Source organism: Xiphophorus hellerii, chromosome 12 (assembly GCF_003331165.1).
Source record: "Xiphophorus hellerii strain 12219 chromosome 12, Xiphophorus_hellerii-4.1, whole genome shotgun sequence".
Lineage (NCBI taxonomy): Eukaryota > Metazoa > Chordata > Actinopteri > Cyprinodontiformes > Poeciliidae > Xiphophorus > Xiphophorus hellerii.
This window is the reverse complement of record NC_045683.1, coordinates 11,113,972-11,136,689: the sequence shown is the minus strand read 5'-3', so window position 1 is coordinate 11,136,689 and position 22,718 is coordinate 11,113,972. Positions and strand designations below refer to the sequence as shown.

The following is a 22,718-nucleotide window of genomic DNA, read 5'->3' as shown; positions in this document are numbered from 1 at the left end:
CTGGGATTGCCTTGTTGTGTTCATGTTGTCTGCGTATATGCATAGGTATTTAAATCTTTACACTCCAAATTCAGACAATGTAAAGAAAGAACTAATAAATATAACAATGAGAAATTTTTAGGATCTTTTTTCAAGCTACATCTAGACTGGTATCTTTAATTAAACTGCTTGTGTGTTTTCATGATATCAAATTAAAATAAACATTTGATATGTAAAATTGGTTATTCATTTATGTTGCTGATATAGAATTATTATTTTTTCACAAAGTTATATAAAACCTTTATTTGGATTAGTATGGAGTTTGATCTTAAGTTTTAAATGGTATTTTGTTTCTAAATGCCATTTAAAAGTAAAGTTTTTTACTTTTTTAAAGTATAAAAGAATCTATACAGGAAAATGTTCCATATAACTTTTGGTAAAGGTATTTTTCTTATAATCAGAGTTGCAGTTTTATTACATTCATCACTACTGAAGCTCATAGTTTCTTTAATGATTTAGTCATTGAGTCTAGTGGTTAATTCAACATATAAAAAAATCAGCTTGGTTCATTTGAAATATATAAATTTTACTGTTCTCAACAACAACAAAAAACATCAGTAAGTTGTTTTGTTTCTTGTGAAACTCTGCAAAATGTGAATTCAGTTATGGTGATTTTTAGACAAAATTAATTAAATTCAATTCAAAAATACTTTCTTTATCCCAAAGGAAAATTAAACATTGCAGTAACTCATATCATCTAAGAATCTTCAAGGAGTTGTTGTCGGAAATGCTTCAAGGATCTCCAGTAGCAGTCAGTCTTGCTGCCCGAAGAGGCTTCTGACTGAAGAGAGTGTTACTGAAATGCCATGAAATTCTACCAGCTCAGTTTCTGGGCACTCTTCCGCAGTAACATGTCATTGAATACACCATCAGCTGTTAGCAAGCACTGCTAATTCACCTGAAAGTTCAGGTATATTTTGAGTACTTAAGATGCTAATCAGTAAAAAAAAAAAAAAAAAAAAAAAGTAAGAGCAAAAATACTTCCAGGTGCACAGAATACAAAACCAGAGGGAAAAATTGTTCAAAAAAGCAACTCCTGAACCAATCAATGAGTAAAAGTCCACAAAAAGAACAAATCAGAACTTAAGCGACCGAGATGCATATACCTTATATTTTTAATTTAAAAAAATGACTACATTAAGTTGTACTCGACAACCTTGGGAGCAAGTTTTATTTATGTCTGGTGATTGATGGTAAAAGCTAATTGAGAAGATTAGTGTCACTCTCTGCTCTTTTCTCTGTTTGGGAAATATACATCTTACATCAGCAAGTTTTTTTTTTTTTTCTAGTTTTTGCGATGTGTAATATGGACAGAGTAGTTGTACGTTGCCAGCCGAACGTTAGATCATATTACAGTACAAGAAGATGCAGCTCATCGTTATTACAACTTTCTACCATTTTAATGATAAAGGCTCAGAGTTTCTTCTCCTGTTCTGTATTTTTCTATCTTTCTTGTCTTTTTGCAGAATCTCTGCATTCAGTTGTGAGTGTGCTGTCTCAAGTGGAGTCAGATGGAGAAGTTGGTGCAAATCCAGCAGCAGCTGCCGCCTCCGGAGCAACAGGATCAGGGTTTAATCCTGTAAGTTAAGATGCAATTTCTGCTTCGTTTTTCTTCTACACTGGGCTAAAGATTGCTGAATTTATTTTCATCGTACTTCCCTCTTTATCCCTGTTGTAAACATTTTTCCACCCTGTTGTCGGGTTATGAATAACGTTTGGATTCAGCAAGCTGAGAAGTTCATGGTGGGCTTATTTTAGGAAATCTGAAACATAGTTGAAGCACTAGATGCCTCAGACTTAAGGGGGAAAAATAGTTTTCTAGTCTGGATCATATTTTACAACTAATATTCAAGTTTAATGCAAACAGTTAAATAATGCTAGTCATTTTAAAATTAAAGTAAAAACTATTACAGGAAGATTTTTTTCCCTTTGGAGTGGCACTATGACGGACATTTTGTTAATTTCCAGTTCAGTCTCGTCATATTTAATATTCTGAATATGCACAACATAATTTTATCTATTTTTATAATTTATTTTTATCTATATACATGAGTAAAACCTTGATTTATTTTTTTGTAGGATGTTGAAAAAGCTAAACTTTCTATTAGTAAAAAGAAAATATATAACTAGGTAACAATAATTATAAATAAATTGCTAATTTGAGGAGCTGAGCATTTATTTTGGTTTGTTATTGTCAGTACTTCACATGGTCACACGTTATTTGCTGAGTCAATTGAAGGACACATGGAAATCATCAGAAACGAGTTTGAAATCACAGTCAAGGTGTTTGAAGAAGCTGGAAAAATATGGAAAATGCTTTTGGGATTTTCAACTTTTGATTAAGACAAGAAAGATATGTGTGGAAAAATGTTTTGGAAATTGCTGTTTCCTAAAAGTTAAAAATCCAAATTTCCAAAAACAACTTCTAGCTTTTTTTTCTTTCTTGAAATTATTTTAAATTGAAAATCTTCTATGATTTGCCACATCAGAGTTTGGCTTCAATACTTTAACCCTCAGTGGTTTTATTTTTCCGTTTCTGGTTGGGAACACAAGAACACCCAATTAAAAAATCTTTTTTGACCAGTATGCAATCTTAAATCAGGGTTTTGAACTGGACCAACGGTTCATAAATTAAAAAAATTATCAAAGGAAGTTTTGAAATAACTTTTGTTTTCAGGTTTCTCCATCCAAACTCTCTATAGGATTACAATTGTGCAATTATTTCAATATTTCATACTTACTTCGCTAGTCAAAGTATAATTTAGACCTCTAGAAATGATCCAAAAGTCAAAAACATAAAGTGTGCTCCCTCATTTTTGCTCTGCTTGTTTCATTGTTCAGACACCCATGGTGACCTCTGCTTGCATTTTGTTTCTTCTTATGTTGGCTGCACTTACGAGGAGCTTTAGGGTTTTACCCTGTGGCCTGTGGGTGTGACAACAAAGGACATAGTGACTTCTGAAAGTACGCGGCTGTAAGCTCTTTGACTCTTTCAGACGTTGCATCTCATGACTCTGTAATAAACCCACACAGCATAAAGTCAGGGATGATAATTCCTTCTTTAGCAAAGCTCCTACAACATACATACTGCAGGAAGGTTGATATCCCCCGTAAATCTGAAAAGTCGACACACTAGACAAGCGTCTGCTCAGATTAGCTTTTTAAAAAGATGACTGCGGACAGCAGAGTTTCTCCCCTCAGTAGGTGTTTGTTCATGTTTCTGTGTTCCCACTCGCTGAACTGCGGAAGCTGAATCTGTGACAGCTCGCATATTGCAGAGTTGCTTAAATAAAAGATTAGCACTACAGTAAAATCACACCATGTGCAATGATTATCCACAAGGACAGCAGCCGCCTCACACTCGTAGCATGCAATAGTCACGTTCAAACTTAAAATAACTGCATTAAAATCATCCTCTCCAATGGAGTTTAGTTTATTAGAAAAACTGTCATCAGAATAATTTATACGGTGAAAAATTTCAATCTTTGGGTTCGGTGCAGCATGAAGACTGCAGAAATGCTCACTGGAACTATAACAGAGGCTAAACGGGGTGAGTTTAAAAAAAAAAAATCTGATCTTTTTTTAAAATCCTGCGGTGGATGATCAGCCCTCGCCGTGCTCAGCCAAAGATTTTATAGCATTGTTCCTAAAATGTTTCCGTCTCTCTCTGGTATCTCTGTCCTCCTCACTTTGTTTCTGCTGCCTGCTTGGGATTTGGAAGAGAGTCACACTGTAGCCTGAAGATAAACATCCCCATTGTGTCTTCATTAGACTGCATGCGTGAGTTGGTGTGTGACAGTGTGTGCAGCTCCGCTAGTTGCATTTGCATTCTTGTCCTTGCTGTGCAACGCATTGCTTAAGTTACACCAAGCTGTGCTGCCGCTGTGCTTGTGTTGATTTTATGACATGCTCCTCTCCAAGTGCGCAACTGTCTTACCAGCACTAAATGGTTTTATGTGTTTAGATGTTTGAAGGAGGATGTAAGGGCAGTAAAAAGGTTGCTCAGTTTCAGAGAGGCCGCATGATAATTACAGACTGTAGTTTCTGGTTCAAATAACTCTGTTGTATTATTCAGAATTGTTTTTGTGCTGCTTTCACAACATGGCATGTAAAATATCACAGATGCTTTTCAGTTTAATGCTGTTATGCAATTCAGAGGCTACAAACTCTCTGGATGAATCTCTTATCAACTAAAACAGCCTAATAATTAAATGTACTTCTATGGTTGAATGCAGATGTTGATACTTGTAAACAGTGAAAAGGTTATTTATTATTAGAACTAATAAAATATGTAGAGTGGACCCATCAGTGCAAAAGAGGATATTAAGAATCTCCAATTGTGGTGATGTCATTATATTTTACTTGTTATAAAGACACCACTAAATTTCAGTATTAGAACTTATTTAACATACAGCACAGACCAAAAGTTTGGACACACCTTTCTAATTCAATGGGTTTTCTTTATTTTCATGACTATTTATAAGGCAAGAAATCCCACTTATTAACCTGACAGGGCACACCTATGAAGTGAAAACCATTTCAGGTGACTACCTCTTGGAGCTCATTAAGAAAATGCAGAGTGTGTGCAAAGCAGTAATCACAGCAAAAGGTTGCTACTTTGAAGAAACTAGAATATAAAGGGTATTTTCAGTTGTTTTACACTTTATTGTTTAGTGCATATTTCCACATGTGTTATTCATAGTTTTGATGCCTTCAGTGTGAATCTACAATGTCAATAGTCATGAAAATAAAGGAAACTCATTGAATTAAAAGGTGTGTCCAAACGTTTGGTCTGTACTGTTGATAACACTGGGCAACAGCCAAAACATTGCCTGGAGTTTTTCAACTGGTTTAGGGTAATTTTGATGTGCCGAATCCAAAAATCACATTGGTTTTGCTCAATCAGGTCAACTTTCTGAACTACAGATGCAACATGAGCATCACAATGCATGACTTGTTCTCACATATGGATTGCTTTCCTGAGAATCTGGGATCAATGAGTGAAGAGCAGCAGGAGAGAAAAGAAAAGGAGAATTTTGCACAATGAAGACGTAATGTTCAGTTTATATGTACTAAACCTTATCAGTGTTTATTATTCAATTTACAGAAATCCAAGTTTGTAACATTTAATTAATACACATTTTTTTTCTTCTAAAATCTTTTCTGGATGAGTGAGAATAATGGATGTCATTTTTTTAATTCAGCAGTGCAAAAAAACAAAAAAACATAGACAACTTCCAAAGAATATTTTTTGTAACAGTATGGTTGCACATATTTTTATTTAGGGATATGAGAGTAAATGGGGTCACAATGTTTAGATTTTTGAATTATTGCTCCTCCACTTAACACAATTACACATCATTATTCTGTTCTGTTGCGTAAAACTTCAGTAAACTACACTGAAGTTTTGAGCTTAATGCAGAGATGTCAGAACCTTTTGCCATGTAGACTTTGTAGTAAAAGTTTGTAGTACTTTTTATCCTTTTTATCGTTATCACAATAGTACCACAAAATATTGTGATAAACTTCTAAGTCCATATCGCTCAACTCTGCAGTGGTGTAATGTGACAAAATATGAGTGAATACTTTTATAAGGAACTGTAATAATACTGTCTATTCAAACAATCACACAATAGAGAATATCAGTATAAGTTCAAATTGATGCAGGGAATCTAAAAACGGAGGAATAATGTAGAGAAAATAATCTGTATGTAACTAGATTTTTAGAGATCAGCTTGCTAAGTAGTGAACTATTACATCACAATATTTGCGGTTTTGAATAAAACATTGAACCACCTTTAGAAAAAAAACTGCATAATGTTCATTTGATTGTGATTTTTCTTTTTTCTTCTTCCCCCGATATTCTCAAGAGGCAGTGGGATTAATCTCTGTGTGAACACATGAAAGCATATAAAATGAAATCAAAAAGGAGTGTGGGAACAGTTCTGAAACAACGCCATTTCCAACGTCTGCATTTTAATGCAGTTTTAATTAAAAGCGAGCCTCCAGAGGCCGGGCTTTATGGTGATTTCTGACCAACTGAGAGGTGATATTATGCAGAGGGAATCGCACCACTCTGCCAAGCAGGATTGTTTAAAGCTGAGGCTCTGCCATCATTAATATGACAAATCAGCTGCAGAAAGAGAGCTGTGACTGTAATGTTACCACAGAGGTGTGATAATGCTATACGTTTCTCACGTTTAATAACTCTGATTGATATGAATGAGCCACTGCAGTCAATTTCCAACTCTTATTTAATTCATTCTCTTTCTAAAGTGGATATTTCCATATTTTAGGTTTTAGCACACTCTGTGGTGTTGGACATTAAGCATTCAATTAGCACTGTAACAGGAGCCTGAGGGCCGTCGAGTTTTTGTCTGGGGGAGACAGAGAAGTGGGAGTCATATCAATTAAATACATACTTTTTAATTAAACATAAAAAGCATTAACTTGATTCCATTATTCATAATTTCTTATTCAGAAATTTGCTCCTGGGTGACATTTTATTTAGCTTCTCTCCCCCGCCCCACTATAAACAAGGATTGGGCAAAAGATTAAAACAACTTTCTGGAGCAACATAAAGAATCGGCACAACATTTTCACTGAACTGAGTTAGTTAGCTCCTATCAACACGGTTTTCTCTTGGCTTAATTTTCAATGCTGCAGCTATAGCTGGACGATATGGCTCCATACCTATCAATATTGATTATTATTAGTTTATTGTTTTGAATATCGGAGGTACTGCCAAACTAATGACGTGACCTTTCCTATTTTAGACACCGACTACAAAGTCTTAAAATGCAAACATTTAAAAAAAAACTTAAATAAATAAGCAATGCTTAGCTTGGTGGGGGCACAAGTAAAGCCTGGTGGCCCGCCAGGCTTATAATACATTGGGGGAAACCGTGGAATACGAATGCAGGCAGATGAATGGCAGTTAATCTAATTCTTATATTTGGCAAATTTCAAATCTTCATCATCTTCACCCTTTTCCTATACTTTTATTTTATCTAATCAGACTATATTTGGCCACTATTCCTAAGAGTTGTTAACACATGACTGTTGTAGGTCATGTCTTCTTCCTGGTTTTTTGTTTGTTTGTTTTTGTAACAATGTATTTACTGTAGGAGCCTTCATTTCTCATTTTGTGTTCTTTTCCTCCTTTTTTGTATTTGTAAGCCAAGATTTTATCTCAATAACTTAAGAAACAACTAAAAACCAACGAAAATAGTCAGAATAGATTGGAATTGATTCATAGCCTCTTTTTTAAAATCTCTTCTGTTTTCTGTTTTCTTTAATGGAGGCTTGAGTTTAACTGCTTTGGTTCAGTTCAAAGCTTAAACATTTTCTTAATTTCCAGAAAATGCATGAAAGGAAATTTTGAGTGCAGGAGAACATAATAATCTAGGATCATAAATAAAAGGAAATTTATAAATCTTTAATGATGTTTATTGGGTTTTTTTATGTGATAGAAAATCAAAAATGACTCATAATTGTGAAGCTGAAGGAAAATTAGTTCTGACAGCTTTTTGCAAGTAAAAATCCTCAAAGTATGGCATCCATTTGTAATCCATCCCCCTCTATGCTGATACCCCAAAGTCCATTGCAACAAATTGACTTCGTCTAATTTGTAGAAAGTCTATCTGTATGTTTTGTGAAGGACTCTAGAGGTTTGTTAGAGAACAGGCAGCTTCATGAAGACCAAGAAGCAGCTAGTATGAAATAAGATTGCATGAAAAAACGCTACATGTGGTGCTGGCGTCATGCTGTGGGGAAGCTTTTGTTCAGCAGGGATGATCAGAGCTGATGGGGGGAAAATGAATGTAGCTGAAAACGGGTGAATAATGGAGTTTAATCAGTTGGAGATGGCAAAACATTTCTAAATCCAGCAATGAATGGATTTAACCAGTTGCCTTCAGAAAGCACTTAATTAGTAAATATTAGTGGTGGGATTTGATTAAAGTCTTTAATCGAATTAATTGCTAGGTCTTTAACTCATTAATTTAAATGAGTCGTATTTTAATTGAAAGCTAAATATTGCCAAAATGAACATTTTCAATTCAAAAAGTGTTTTTGCTGCTAAGTTATTAAATAAAAAAACCATATGAGCTCAACAACAAAGATATTTACTGATTAAATCAGTTGTTGTTGTTTGTGGATGTGGCTTAATGATGGGACTCGATTACCACATGGATAATCCAGAAACGTGAATACAAACGTTCTGGCTCTGGACTTTAGTGTATATTAAAAAGAAAAATTATACAAGTTTTATGTAGTTAAATTAGCTAATTAAATTTCCAGCACCAATAAATAGTTATGATTTTTTTTCAGGGTGAAAATATTCAAGTCTTATTTGTCACTTAGCCTGTGACAAATAAGACTACGTTTCAAATCCAGCCACTAAATTTATTATTTGTGGAATATTATGCTAAGAATAAAAACAGAAACATGTTTGTTTTTTTTACTTGTTCTGGAGCTGGAAGTTAATGACCTGAGGTTCTGCCAGATGTGCTAAAACTGCGGTTGTTGACAGTTTGAGAACATGTCCGACCCGGCGGATCGCCTCACCTCATTGATCTTTAGGACGGCTTTTGTTGCTCAGTATCATTAACGGTTAATTACTGTTCAGCTCAGGAGTTTGTGCCTGTTTTCAGGCCTCCCGGTGCCTCCGATGCAAACACAAATCGAAGTTGGCTCAATTCTTGGCCGCCTCTCTCCACTCGTTGTGTGATTGTGCTGATCTCTCACAAAGCTCAGCCTGATCCGGGCCTGGAGCGCAGCCCTGAGCTGCTGATTCTCTCTTGCTTTCAGAGACCACCCTCCGCCCCGCAGGCTGTAGGATTGCTAAAAACACACAATGAATGAAATTCATCGACTACTGAATATAAAAGTGTTATTCACTGAAAACAGGAAGTGTTAATCTTTCACCATAGTTTACTATGTTTAGCTAGAGGTTGTATTATTTCCTTTTTGTAGCAAACACTTGGTGTGTTTTTTTTTTTAATTTATTGGGGCCTGCCATGCAAAGCAATGGCAGGAACCTATTACTATTGTCGGAGAGAAGCGTCTCTTTAATCTTTATTTTTCTTCCGTAACCGTTAATGCGGCTCGTACCGCTGGGTGCACACCTACAAATGAGGTATCAAAACGTGCAGAAAATTCACACCATTGGAGCTATTACTTCTGGTGGGATTTGGGCTTAACGTGGCGACATAATTCGCAAAAAACTACGAAAAAAAACCCATTATAAGTCAATGGGAAAAATCCTAGAAATACCCTATTTTTGAGGATTTGCTGTGTCGTCACAAATTCACCTAGAAATGCCATTCAAATTTCATTTTGTAGATACGTCTGTGATCTCTTCGAAAGTGAAGACGGCTCGTCGATACCAGTTATGGTTTGTCCACAATTTGCCTCTAAGCGACCCAAAGTTTCTCATTTTTGCTCAAATTAGAGTGACAGCCGATCTAGGTTCAGATCTGGGCACAACATTTCTTTCTCTCATCGCTGTAAATGCTCTGAGTGAGGTACAGATATGAATCTCGGGACTATCGCAGAAGACACATTGCCCTCTCATACGCTCGAAACGCTTTTCGAATATGTATTACGGTTCCCGAACAAGAAGGATTTGTTTCCAATGCTTTTTTGTCAGTAAAACGTGTTTGCTCAAACACACAATTGTGTGTTTGAGAGCTCAGAGCTCAGAGCTCACACCCTGCTGAGACCATTATTTACCATAGCAACGGAACTCAAGAGGCTATTGGCTGCTGGTTAGGACTACGAATACGCATCACTGTAGTTCTATCTATCCTCAGTTGAAACAGATCAGGACTGAGAACTGGCCTTTAGAACTACCTGCTGCTATGGGCTGTATATAACTGATTTAACTCAGTAACTGTTACACATGGGATTAGTTTGGAACATTAAAATTAAGCATACTGAAAATTTCAAAATAAAAGCCTTGAATATTGTTACATCATGTAATTGCTCTTTTTGGCTTTGTATGACTTTTTCATCCAAAGCAATGTTACACATGGGATTAGTTCGGAACTTTAAAATGGAGCATAATAATAATTTCAAAATAAAAGCCTTGAATATTTTTACATCAGGTAATTGCTGTTTTTGGCTTTATGTGACTTTTTCATCCAAAGCACTGTTACACGTGGTATTAGTTTGGCCCTCTGAAATGAAGCATACTGAAAATTTCAAAATAAAAGCCTTGAATATTTTTACATCATGTAATTGCTGTTTTTGGCTTTGTATGACTTTTTCATCCAAAGCACTGTTACACATGGGATTAGTTCGGAACTTTAAAATGGAGCATAATAATAATTTCAAAATAAAAGCCTTGAATATTTTTACATCATGTAATTGCTGTTTTTGGCTTTGTATGACTTTTTCATCCAAAGCACTGTTACACATGGGATTAGTTCGGAACTTTAAAATGGAGCATAATAATAATTTCAAAATAAAAGCCTTGAATATTTTTACATCATGTAATTGCCCTTTTTGGCTTTATTTGACTTTTTCATCCAAAGCACTGTTACACATGGTATTAGTTTGGCCCTTTGAAATGAAGCATAATGAAAATTTCAAAATAAAAGCCTTGAATATTTTTACATGACGTAATTGCTCTTTTTGCCTTTATTTGACTTTTTCATCCAAAGCACTCTTACACCTGGTATTAGTTCAGAACTTTAAAATGAAGCATACTGAAAATTTCAAAATAAAAGCCTTGAATATTTTTACATCAGGTAATTGCTCTTTTTGGCTTTATGTGACTTTTTTATCCAAAGCACTGTTACACAATGGAATAGTTTGGCCCTCTGAAATGAAGCATACTGAAAATTTCAAAATAAAAGCCTTGAATATTTTTACGTCATGTAATTGCTCTTTTTGGCCGTATATGACTTTTTCATCCAAAGCACTGTTACACATGGGATTTGTTCGGAACTTTAAAATGGAGCATAATAATAATTTCAAAATAAAAGCCTTGAATATTTTTACATCAGGTAATTGCGCTTTTTGGCTTTATGTGACTTTTTTATCCAAAGCACTGTTACACAATGGAATAGTTTGGCCCTCTGAAATGAAGCATACTGAAAATTTCAAAATAAAAGCCTTGAATATTTTTACATCATGTAATTGCTCTTTTTGGCCGTATATGACTGTTTCATCCAAAGCACTGTTACACATGGGATTAGTTCGGAACTTTAAAATGGAGCATAATAATAATTTCAAAATAAAAGCCTTGAATATTTTTACATCAGGTAATTGCGCTTTTTGGCTTTATGTGACTTTTTCATCCAAAGCACTGTTACACATGGGATTAGTTCGGAACTTTAAAATGGAGCATAATAATAATTTCAAAATAAAAGCCTTGCATATTTTTACATCAGGTAATTGCGCTTTTTGGCTTTATGTGACTTTTTTATCCAAAGCACTGTTACACATGGGATTCGTTCAGAACTTTAAAATGGAGCATACTGAAAATTTCAAAATAAAAGCCTTGAGAATTTTTACATGAGATTATTGCTGTTTTGAGCACTATATAACTGATTTTATCCAATGACTGTTATTCATGGGATTAGGTTGGCCCTTTGAAATGAAGTTTAACTAAACTTCCAAAATAAAAGCCTTGACAAAAATTTTAAATCGTACTGAATGGTGCACGTCCGCCTTACTTAACGTTCTTGTGGTTCTCCGCGTGCCATTGATTATGTTGCGGCGTTCTTTAGCGTCGATGCCAATTTGTAGCATGACGACGCCGGGCCCAAACCCCACGGGCGCGCCTTGGCAGGCCCCGGCTAAATTTCTTCCGAAATTTTCTAGTTCTGTTTCTTAATCTGTTACAAGAGATTAAGAAACTCCATCTTCATCACACCTATTTCTTAAGAATGCAAAGGATTAAAATAACCAGATGAAATTCTTTTATTTACTCCAATTTAATATTTTAACTCCTTACTGATTCATAAGGATTATATAATTTGTTTATTTTTGCCTCTCACTTTCTTCCAGTCTTTTCATTATGAATATACTCTGTATATTTTGTTAAGTCTTACACATGCATGGTATTTTCGCTTGCTGCAAAAGCAGTTGTCCTTTGGGGACACACAACTAAAGTTGGCATGAATACTGAGATGAGTAGTGGTTGATTTTTAATATTAGTCGTTGGCAGGAGAATCTGAGGGTTCTGTTTTATTTGGCTTAGTTTGAGAAAGAGAACAGAGTTTTTCTGCATTTTCCTACATTCGGATCACAGATTTTAATGTGTGTTATTAAACACATTAAATTTGATTTTATATGAATGTGGTGCATAATTGTGAAGTAGAAGAAAAAGGGGATCTGAGAGGTAACTGAATAATAATAATTTTGTTCTTCAGGCGGACGCTATCGGACAAAAACTACCATCAACCTCGTTCAGCTTCACCTCTAACCAGTGTATCCTCTATGCGCTGGGAGTCGGCATGTCCACCAAAGATCCAGACAGCCTCAGGTATGCATCTGCTTTTTGTTTGTGTGCCAAAAAACTAGCAAATTGTTGTGAGAAACCCAAAAGTTTTGACTGTTCAAAACTGCATTAAAAGGCAGTCATCCCTGGTACTGACAAAATGTATGTTAACTTTTGAATTCAAGGAAAGTTGCACAAAAGAAAAAATTTCAAAAAAATGTTTTTGCTACATTTTCTGGCATTTTCCAAATAGAAATATTTTTTGTAATTATGCCTGTCCTGAAACAAGAGAAGTTTGGTGGGATTTATCTTCAGACAGTGAGGGGAAAAAAAAGTTTGTATTTTTTTATTCGGTGTATTTAAATATCTGGTTTCAACTGTATGTTGTTGTGTGCAGGCATTTAATTTTTAGCAAGAAGGTCAGTTAGAAGAAACAGCCTTTATTGTCCCGCAAAGAGGAAATTCAGGAGTAACAGCAAAAAGTTTTGAAGTGTTAAAAACAACATAGAAAGTAATAAGATTAATAATAATAATATAGTGTTTACCCATGATTTGTTTGGATTATTTCCGTAGAGTTATTATTCAAAATGGCAAAATTGGTTAATATTGCATGTAGCTGATAAAAAAAGGTTGAAATTTAGGGATTGTTTCTTCTTGGGCCATTTCAAAACGTAAAGTGTTGCTATATGTTAGTTTACCTTGTCGCTGCTGCAGAATTATTAATAGGAGTAATAAATATAATGCTGAACTGAAACTGTCTGGTACATTTGTGTTGCTCATATCTCCAAAATGTGATGCTGGAAAGGATTGAAAACACCTTGAGAAGTGCTTGAATTTTACTGTGGGAAAAGTGCATGAACCCTGCTTGCTTCATTGTCATGCATGTTCTGCCATCTGTGCAACTATTTCTGTCTTGGTGCGCTTTTTCACACCTCACTGACACTTTGCATCTTAACGTAGGTTCCTGTACGAAGGGCATCAAGACTTCAGCTGCCTCCCCACGTTCGGGGTCATCCTCTCGCAGGCCACCATTATGGGCGGCGGCCTCAGCTCCATCCCTGGACTAAGCATAGACTTCACACAGGTCAGGAAACATGCAGATTACTCTCCAGGATATCCGCCTGTGCGATCTTGCACATATCTAAGTTTACACACAACTTTGCTGTTTGTAAATATGTTGATGCAGATTTATGTCCATATGGGATATTTCACACAGCCTTGCACACAGAAGAAGAGTAAATAGTACACTGCTAATGTTAATGAGGCTGCGAGACTTTCTGGTGAATGTGTGTCACAGCTGTTGTGTTGTTTCAGGTTTTGCATGGAGAGCAGTATCTGGAGCTTTACAAACCTCTGCCTACTGCAGGTATTTACCCCTCTGATTCTACGCAGTGGTAAATTAGGGTGGTAGTTCATGAAGTAAACGCTCTTTCAGTGTCAGGCCTTCTATCACTGCTCCATAGAGAGTGTGCTCACGTACGGTCTGTGTGTCTGGTACGGCAGTAGCACATCTGCGGACAAGAAGGCGCTCCAGAGGGTTGTTAGGGCAGCAGAGAGAACCATAGGCTGCCCCCTCCCCACTATGGAACAGATTTACACTTCCAGGCTCCACAAGAAAGTTTTGGACATTTTAAAGGACTCTTCACACCCTGGCCATGGTCTCTTCCAGCTGCTGCCATCAGGCAAGAGATACAGAGCAATAAAAACCAGGACAAATCGCCTAAAAAACAGTTTTTACCCGATGGCAATCATGGCACTAAATTCAAAGGCATAAGAACTTCTGCTCTTGACACCACTTTGTTAAAAATGTAAATTCTGTTGCAACACCTCCAGGCGCTGCAACCATCTTCTGATGTCTATTTATTTCTCATTTTTTACTATTTATTTCTTTTATCTTTGTATATTATGTATATACACATAACCTGCATCTTAACTCGAGTCGAGCAAATCTCAATCTCGTAATCTGTTGATGACAATGACAATAAATCTTATCTTATCTTATTTACTCAGGCTTATAAAATAACATATTATTCTCTTGGATATTTTAAATAATAAGCAGTTAGCTCTTTTACATTTTACTGGATGAGAAATTGTCCCAGAAATTATTGTGATAAACAATAATATTGTTGTTTTAAGATCATTTTCAAGCCATAGCATAATAATTATTTTTTAAACGCTTTATATTGGAACTGGATAATATTTTAAATATCCAAATGTCTGAACTTTGTGTATTTTTTAGATTCTACAGCCTAAAGGTCTATTCCTACTTAATAAATACAATGTTTTCATATTAATTTGACATGCTTTGTGCTTGATTTCTCAGATAACATCCTAAACACATAAAGAAATAAAAAGGGTAGTTTTATTACCTGTTTGGTCTCTAGGTGACTTGAACTGGGCCTAAAATATTTTTTGAAACATGGTTTGAAACCCAGAAGCTTGTTGATGCTCTTTTTGTTGTTATATTTTTCCTCAGAAACTCTTCTAATCACATTTCTTTTTACACTCAACTGCTGGATGTTAAAGAGTTTTGCCAGCTGTGACTCTGTTTTTACATTTCAAACAAAGACTGTAGTCCACAGCTGCATGCATCAGTATCTCTTTTTATCCAGAATATTTTAGTAGAGAGATGGAAAATAATGCCACTCTCAGTTTTTCCAATTGATTAATCGCTCTGATAATTGATTTTCTCGCAGAAATCAACAAGCATCTTAGAAATGTAACATTGACTGGTTCTCTTTTGAATCAACATGTTGCAGAATTGTAAATATTTTCATGTTAAGCGTTTAATTGTCCCTCCAGGCACCCTTACCTCTGAGACCACAGTGGCAGACATCCTAGACAAAGGATCCGGAGCCGTCATCCTGCTGGACGGTGAGTTTTGATTTACCCTTTAACAGCCCAGTTTTCATCATAGAGTGTATTTATTCAATATCCATTAGTTTTTTTCAGTTTAATGTATTTTTTGGCCTCACAGATCCCTCTCAGGCTGAATTAATGAAAGTTAATTTACAGTCTGTGTCTGCAGGGGCCAGAATAACAGACTGTGAATGCCTCATACTTTTGTGTGGCAATTCCTCAGAGATGAATGTTATTTAAAACCTCTCTGATCTATAATTAATCCATCTTAAACCTGGAAACTGTGGGACCTGGGGTTTTTCTGTGTGTTGACTCGGGAGAATGTCAATAAAATGTCCTCACTCATATTAAACCTGTTAGCTGTGGTGAAAAGAGAAGTTATATTGGGGTTATTTTGCATGTTGCAGTGACATCATGTCTATTTTCCTTCTACTTGACAACTATGCAGACATTTGTTTTGGTTTATCATATTATGGCAGCGTTTGCTCCGTTTTGCAGTGAACACCTACAACGGCGACAAGCTCGTGTGCTACAACCAGTTCTCAGTGTTTGTGGTTGGAGCCGGACGCTTCGGAGGAAAGAGAAGCTCAGACAAATCTAAAGTATGTCAGAGCTTTGTGTTGAATGTTTGCTTAAGAGTCATAAAAAGGCTTTTCTGATTGAAACAACTAATTAACAGACTGGGAAGCAAAAGGCTTGTTGAAATGTCCCAGTTTGTTTGAACGTGAAGAGGCTCATCAGTTCTCAAATATGGCACCGTATTACAAATTATGGAAGCTTTTAAAAAAATAAAATGGCAAAAAATTAAGATTTCAACAAGTAAAGGGAAGAAAAACAATTCAAAGATCCTCCTATGCTACCTATTGTAGTAAAAATTAAATATTACAGCCATTATAGAGAAATGTCCAGATCTGAGTTGGATAAAGTGGAAAACATTCTTTGATACTAAAACTTTACCCAAAGAAGTAATATTGTAATAACCTTGTCAGTAGATAATAAGACGTTTCAGTGGTTGTTGAGAAATTTTGCACAGTTAATAAGGAGCAGTATGTGCCAGAATTCTCTGCCATATTTAATATCCTTCACACTCATTAAATCAATCTTTTATTGCAGCAGCACAATTTTATGCAGAAAACTGTATGTTTCCACTAAACAGGCTGCAGAGGAAATAGTTATGTTATTCATGTTTGCATCTTAATGTTAATAAAACTGTAGATATTTTCTCTCTGTGGTATTTAAGTAGAGATCCTGACACTTCACAAACTACTTTTAAAAGATATCACGTATTTTCCAGGCACATAGTGGCATTTTATACCACATTTTAAAAAAAATGTTTTTCCATAAGTGGTTATAAAAATTCTGTATGTCTGAAAGATGACTTAAAAGAGATTTTACTTTGCAATTTAATGCCTTGAAATTGGCTTTGATATTTGCACTTATTTATGACGGTAAATGTGACTTTTTTTACTCGCTGTATAGATCGTGGATTATAATCTGACATCAATTAAGGCCGAGGCAGCTGTTTAGTAGATGTAAGAAAGTTTTTGGCAGTTTTTGAGAAAAATCTGCAATAAACTCCCATTTATTAGTGCAAAAAAGTGTGGGGATTTGTTGATTTTGCGTGAATTTCCAAGGTAATTCTCAAAAACCTTTAAGGACTGATTGATATAATTTGGCAGTAAACAGATAAAAATTGCATTGATTTGATTGATAAAATAATATTTAAGCACACTTAGTGTTTAGTCTAGAACCTAGAGGACCACATAAAAAGCTATGAAAAACTGTTCTGAATGCTCCATCATATTTAACAGTTTTTTTTCTTTTGCTTTGTTTAAATTTCCCCAGGCTCCTCTGCCTGCACCCAAGCGCGCACCAGATGCTGTGGTGATTGAATCAACCACAAGAGACCAAGTGAGTGCGTCTGTGTGGGTTTTGCTGCAGAATAAATCAGCCGAATTGATGATGCAAGGGCGAAACTAGAACATGTTGGATTTTCTTTTTACTCCTCTCTGCAATAATCATTAAGTTCCAGTCAGAATATGTGTGGCGACGGAGAGTTTGAACGCGGGTTTTCGTTCTGTGTCAGAGAAGAGAGATTGCTGACTGCAAGAGGCCGTGGAAAGTAGCAGAAAGAAAAGAGAAATCCCCCAAGCATTTTTAAATGACTGCATCTGCGTCACTTCAAAGGCATTCTTATTTTAGGTGTCTTTATGATAATTTAATTTTATCCCACATGAAGTTATGAATAAGATATAAATCTAAACAATGTCTGCTCCCCCTGCGGATACAGGCCGCCTTGTACCGTCTGAGCGGAGACTGGAACCCGCTGCACATAGACCCCGGCTTCGCCGCCATGGGAGGTGAGAGCAGAACAAGACGAAATGCTGTTCAGTGCGGACTCCCTGTCTTCTTTTGGGTTTTTTTTTTTCTTCTTACGCAAACGATGTGTCTTCATCTCATTTATTCTTGCTCATGCTGTGTTTAAAAATGCTGTTTGGTCAGGCTTCAAGGCTCCCATCCTGCACGGCTTGTGTTCGTTCGGCTTCGCGGCGAGACACGTCCTCAAGCGCTTCGCCGACAACGACCCGGCGAAGTTCAAGGCCATAAAGGTGAGCATTACCTCTCTGGGGTTTCAGATCAAATGTCTACATTGCTGCTTCCGTTGGCTGCGAAGAGTCATCACATAGTTTCCACATGAGATTTGGTGAAAGTGTTAAGAGTAGCTCTGTTTTTGCCTGCAGGTTTATTACAGCACTGAATTGTTGCAAATGAAACAAAATATGGCCATAAGGTAGAGATGGGGAAATGTTTAGAGTCGATAGGAAGATGATTGTAGCTAAAAGCAGGAGAATCCTGGAGGAATATCTGTTAGGCTACGTTCACACAGCAGCCTCAAGTGACTGAATTACGATTTTTCTCCCCTTAATGCAACCCGTATCTGATTTTTTTCGTCCATGTAATTCTGTAGTTGTGTGTCCTCTCCCTTCTCGCTGCTCTTTCAGGTCCGCTTTGCGAAGCCCGTGTTTCCGGGTCAGTCGCTGCAGACCGAGATGTGGAAGGAGGGCAGCCGGATCCACATCCAGTGTAAAGTGAGTCTGTCTCTTTTTTTTTCTTCTTTTCTTTAGCAGCAGCGAGGATTACACCCTCATCACGAGCTGCGGTGAAGAAATGAGCCCAAGCCGCCTGTTCTTCTGATGAGCTCTCGTCTCTTTCATGCAGGTGAAGGAGACGGGTGACGTCGCTCTGGCTGGGGGCTACGTGGATTTGCACGGCACGTCAGAAGCTTCTCCTGAAATTCTCCCTCAGGTACATGAAGTCTGGGAACGAAAAAAAAAAAAAACACTACCCTCACTGTCAATTATTCCACTGTAATTCCTTTATTACATTCTTTTTTTGGTGGCCTCATTTCTTTCCATTCTCAAAGTGGGCAGACAGCGGCGTTCACAGTGACCTTTTTATTCAGCAAATAAAAAAAAACTGCTTAATGTCGCCTCGTTCACTTAGGGGCATCAAAGTGAGCAAATGAAGCTCAGTTCAGGTTTTTATTGAGATGTTAACCACCCAGATTCAAGCGAGAGAAATGTTGTCTGTGATTGCAGGGAAAATTCGATGTCTGCTTGGACTTTGCTATTCGGATTTTATGTTATGCAACATAATGAGGAGGTCTAACTCAGAAAATCTTTTTTTTACAAATTGCAAAAAGGGTTTTCGCAGGTTGTTTGATGTGTGCATTTTCCCTCCACAAGCCTCCCACCACTGAGCACCTTTGATTTAGACAAAATGGATGTATATTTTCTGCCTTTTCTCCTCCTGCTGCAGGGAGGAGGCCTTCAGAGCGACCTGGTGTTCGCAGAGATCGGGCGGCGCGTTAAAGGCCTGGGCTCAGAGCTGGTCAAGAAGGTGAACGCCGTGTTCGGCTGGGAGATCACCAAGGACGGCGAGAAAGCTGCAGAGTGGAGTAAGTTACATGGACACAAAGGTTTTTCGTTATCACTCAGCAAAAACGATAATAGAAACTTAGACGGACATCACTTAAAAAATAATATAACACTAAAATTGAAGAATAAATTTATATAATATATATATTTAATATACATATTTTCTGTTTTTATTTTCATTGGAATAAAAAATTCCCTCAATAATCAATGGGGAAAAAAAATCTAACTCTTCCTATAACCCCTGAACAACTTTTTGCATAATTATTTCTACCGGAAACTCTGTGAGATTGGAAGGCCTCCTTGCCATCACCCTAATCTTTAGCTTCCTCTACAGATTCTTTCAGATTTAAGTCGGGACTCATGTTGATCAAAGCTACGTTCACACAGCGGGAAAACACGACACAAATCAGATTTATTTTTTTTGCCCATACACAAATTACAGCTCTGGAAAAAATGAAGAGCCCACTGCACTGAACCCCGTTGAAAACCTCATTGTTATTCAAATGTTGATTTCTGAGCTCTTCATGAGTTAAAACATTAGTATTATTGTTTCTAAGTGAATATGAACTTGTTTTCTTTGCAATATTTGAGGTCTGAAAGCACTGCATCTTTTTAGTTATTTTGACCATTTCTCGTTTTCTGCAAATAAGTACAAAATTTTTGCCTGGAATTTCGGAGACATGAAGTTCATAGTAGTCCTTAGAATAAAAGAACAATGTTCATTTTACTCAAACATATGCCTACAAAAAATAAAATCAAAGAAACTGATCATTTTAAATTGTCTCTTATTTTTTTCCAGAGCTGTATAATCGACTTTTTCACAGCAGTCCTAAATACGATCTTTTTCAAATTTCAGCCGCTTCTAATTCAGATCTGATTGTTTTCAAAGCGTCTGCAGTCTGAACGTTCATTTTCGCATTTTATCTGGCTTTTACGTCATTCTTGTGAATAAGTCTGTAATTGAAGCACATCACATCCCAATCCCGCCACTTCTGGTTTTGACTACGTATCCAAACTGATTGTTCTACAGAAGTTGCTCCACAAAACACTGTTTCTATTAGTTGTGCTTTCTTTTTGCTATCCTTCGCCTTATGATCTTGTGACGATACTTTTTGCTCCCGTTGTTGAATGAACTATAAAATCGATCCATAAACGTCTCCTTCCATTGCTACTCCCATAAACAAAACCCTGTTGTTTGACATCAACGTTCCTCTCAAGGATCGGCTCTAAGCGCCGTCCTGTTTGCTTTGCTAATGGACAAGCTAGCAGACGAGGTTAGAGAGGATTGTTCATGGACTGTCATGTTTTCAGATAACTCTGTGATGTAAGAGAGGACAGAAAGTTGGTTGGTGCATCGGATTGCACTAAATGGCGACAGATGTGAACAAAAGAGAACCGAGATTAAAATTGTCACTTTTTGATCCAAGTTAAGTTGATTTCACTGATGTCGACGTTTAAAACCAGGATTAGTTTTTACATTTTGTGCAGGAATTTGAAGACTAAACGAGTCGATGGAAAGTGGAGCTTTTTGTCTTTTAATCCGTCTTCTTGTCTGTGTTTGCCTCCGTTCCCCTGCAGCCATTGATCTGAAGAACGGCAGCGGCTCTGTGCTCAGAGGGCCGCCCGGCGGGAAGGTCGACGTGACCTTCACTCTGTCAGACGAGGACTTCATGGAGGTGGTGACGGGGAAGCTTCAACCTCAGAAGGTAACGTCTTTGAAGCTCCTCCGCCGGCGTCTGGGAAACTTCTACCTCGCATTTAGTAACCGCCTCCCGTTTCAAACGGCCGCTGCGACGGCGAACCACTTCCTGTACATTCTCATTACGGGGAAAGTTCCTTAGAGGCTCCCTTCGATCCATAACGACGTCCTGTTTGATCTCGTCTCGTCAGATAAAATATGGAAGCGGTGATCTCTCGGAGAGTCCTCAGTGCAGACAATCAATCGCCGCTGCTTGTTATGTCCGTGGCATCCCATCTGTCAGTGGGAGTGGCCGTCACCGCGCAGAATTCATGTGCTTCCTGGAGCTCTGCTTATTGATCTCAGGCCGCCTGCGTTCGTCTTTATAGAAAGTCGGAGGGCTGGAGATCCCCGAGGCGGGTCTTCTCCTCTCTCTGCGGTGATGAAAGGAGCAGCTGGGGGAAGATTAGCTGACGGAGTTGAAAGAGAAGCTGCTAACTGTCTTCCAGGGTCATCATAACCCCGTTGTTGGATTGATTTCAGCCGAGCAGAGCAAAGAAAATCCTCATCAGAGGCTCGGTTAGCTTTCTTCTGCGGCGGGATCATCTTCGTCTCCTTTCATCTTAATTTCCTGAACGCTGTTCAGCTCTCTGATGACAAATGCTGCAAAATAAACGTTTGTTTTTCTTGTTAGGCGTTCTTCTCCGGCAAGCTGAAGGTGAGAGGGAACATCATGCTGAGTCAGAAGCTGGAGGTCATCCTGAAAGACTACGCCAAGCTGTGAGCGCCGCGGCGGCCGCCGCCGCCAACCAATCAGACAGCTTCAGGAACCCGACCACATCGACTCCCTCCTACTTTGTGTTTGGTGACCATTTCTTGGCTCTCTAGGGAAATTCATTTTTAAAAAATCACCCACTGAGACATTTCAGGAATTAATTTATCTCCATTGAATTAATTTAAGGACTCCCAAACGGCCTAATCCAAGCATCAGTTGGAGAAATGTTTCAGTTCACTCACATCTCTAGCTGCTCAAGTCCCTTCAGAATATTTAATTAACCACATTTTTCATGAGTCGTGAACATTTATTCACATTTTAATACTCACAAGTTGAATTTATTAGCGTTTCAGCTAAACTGAAATAATCGAAATCTAGAGCAGCTTTTATGATCTATATTCTCGTTTCATGACTAATTTACCAAAGTCAGAGGCAGTTTGATGTATCTGATACTCTAATCAGCTCAGAGTTTTATACTAATGTAAACTTTTACTTTATTTCAACTTTATTTGTGCAATTTAATGCAATGTCACGGTTGCTCTTGTAAAATAAATTGTGACTCTAATCAAAGCCTTAATGCATTATCTCACATTTTTCTTCTGCTAATTTATATAACACCATTTAAGAAGCCTGGTCTGAAGACTTCAGACACAAACGGAGCAGAAATCGATCCAAAAAAGTTCTAAACTCCAGTTTCATCCTAGTAGAAAAACGACGACGGAGTGAAGTTTGATCACTGGCTTTGCAGTAAACTCACATGAGCAAGCATGTGGCGACTGTGGGAAGGAAAATGAACCAGTGTCTTAATCTGTCCGTCACGGCGTCGAGTTTGAGACCCAAAAATCTCTGTCAGCAGTGGCTCTTCGTAACTCTAGCAAGTAGAAATTTAAGCTGTTTATGTAATAAACTGATTTTGCATGACATAATGACACTACAGTTACCAATGACGTTGTTTTTAATCTATTTTTCTTACATTAG

At 37.2% G+C, this 22,718-nt stretch overlaps 1 protein-coding gene across 1 annotated transcript in view; it reads left to right on the top strand.

Moving 5' to 3' along the window:
* Positions 1-22,329, top strand: part of hsd17b4 (hydroxysteroid (17-beta) dehydrogenase 4) — a 29,724-nt gene extending 7,395 nt beyond the window's left edge. The window contains exons 12-25 of the mRNA XM_032579583.1: positions 1,506-1,618; positions 12,423-12,535; positions 13,451-13,574; positions 13,805-13,856; positions 15,293-15,364; positions 15,848-15,951; positions 17,195-17,260; positions 17,640-17,709; positions 17,852-17,958; positions 18,352-18,438; positions 18,569-18,655; positions 19,169-19,307; positions 20,866-20,993; positions 21,660-22,329. Of these exons, the coding sequence (XP_032435474.1) occupies positions 1,506-1,618; positions 12,423-12,535; positions 13,451-13,574; positions 13,805-13,856; positions 15,293-15,364; positions 15,848-15,951; positions 17,195-17,260; positions 17,640-17,709; positions 17,852-17,958; positions 18,352-18,438; positions 18,569-18,655; positions 19,169-19,307; positions 20,866-20,993; positions 21,660-21,749 (1,352 nt within the window). The 3' untranslated portion in view covers positions 21,750-22,329. The remainder of the gene's footprint in view (positions 1-1,505; positions 1,619-12,422; positions 12,536-13,450; positions 13,575-13,804; positions 13,857-15,292; positions 15,365-15,847; positions 15,952-17,194; positions 17,261-17,639; positions 17,710-17,851; positions 17,959-18,351; positions 18,439-18,568; positions 18,656-19,168; positions 19,308-20,865; positions 20,994-21,659) is intronic.
* Positions 22,330-22,718: the final 389 nt, after the last annotated feature.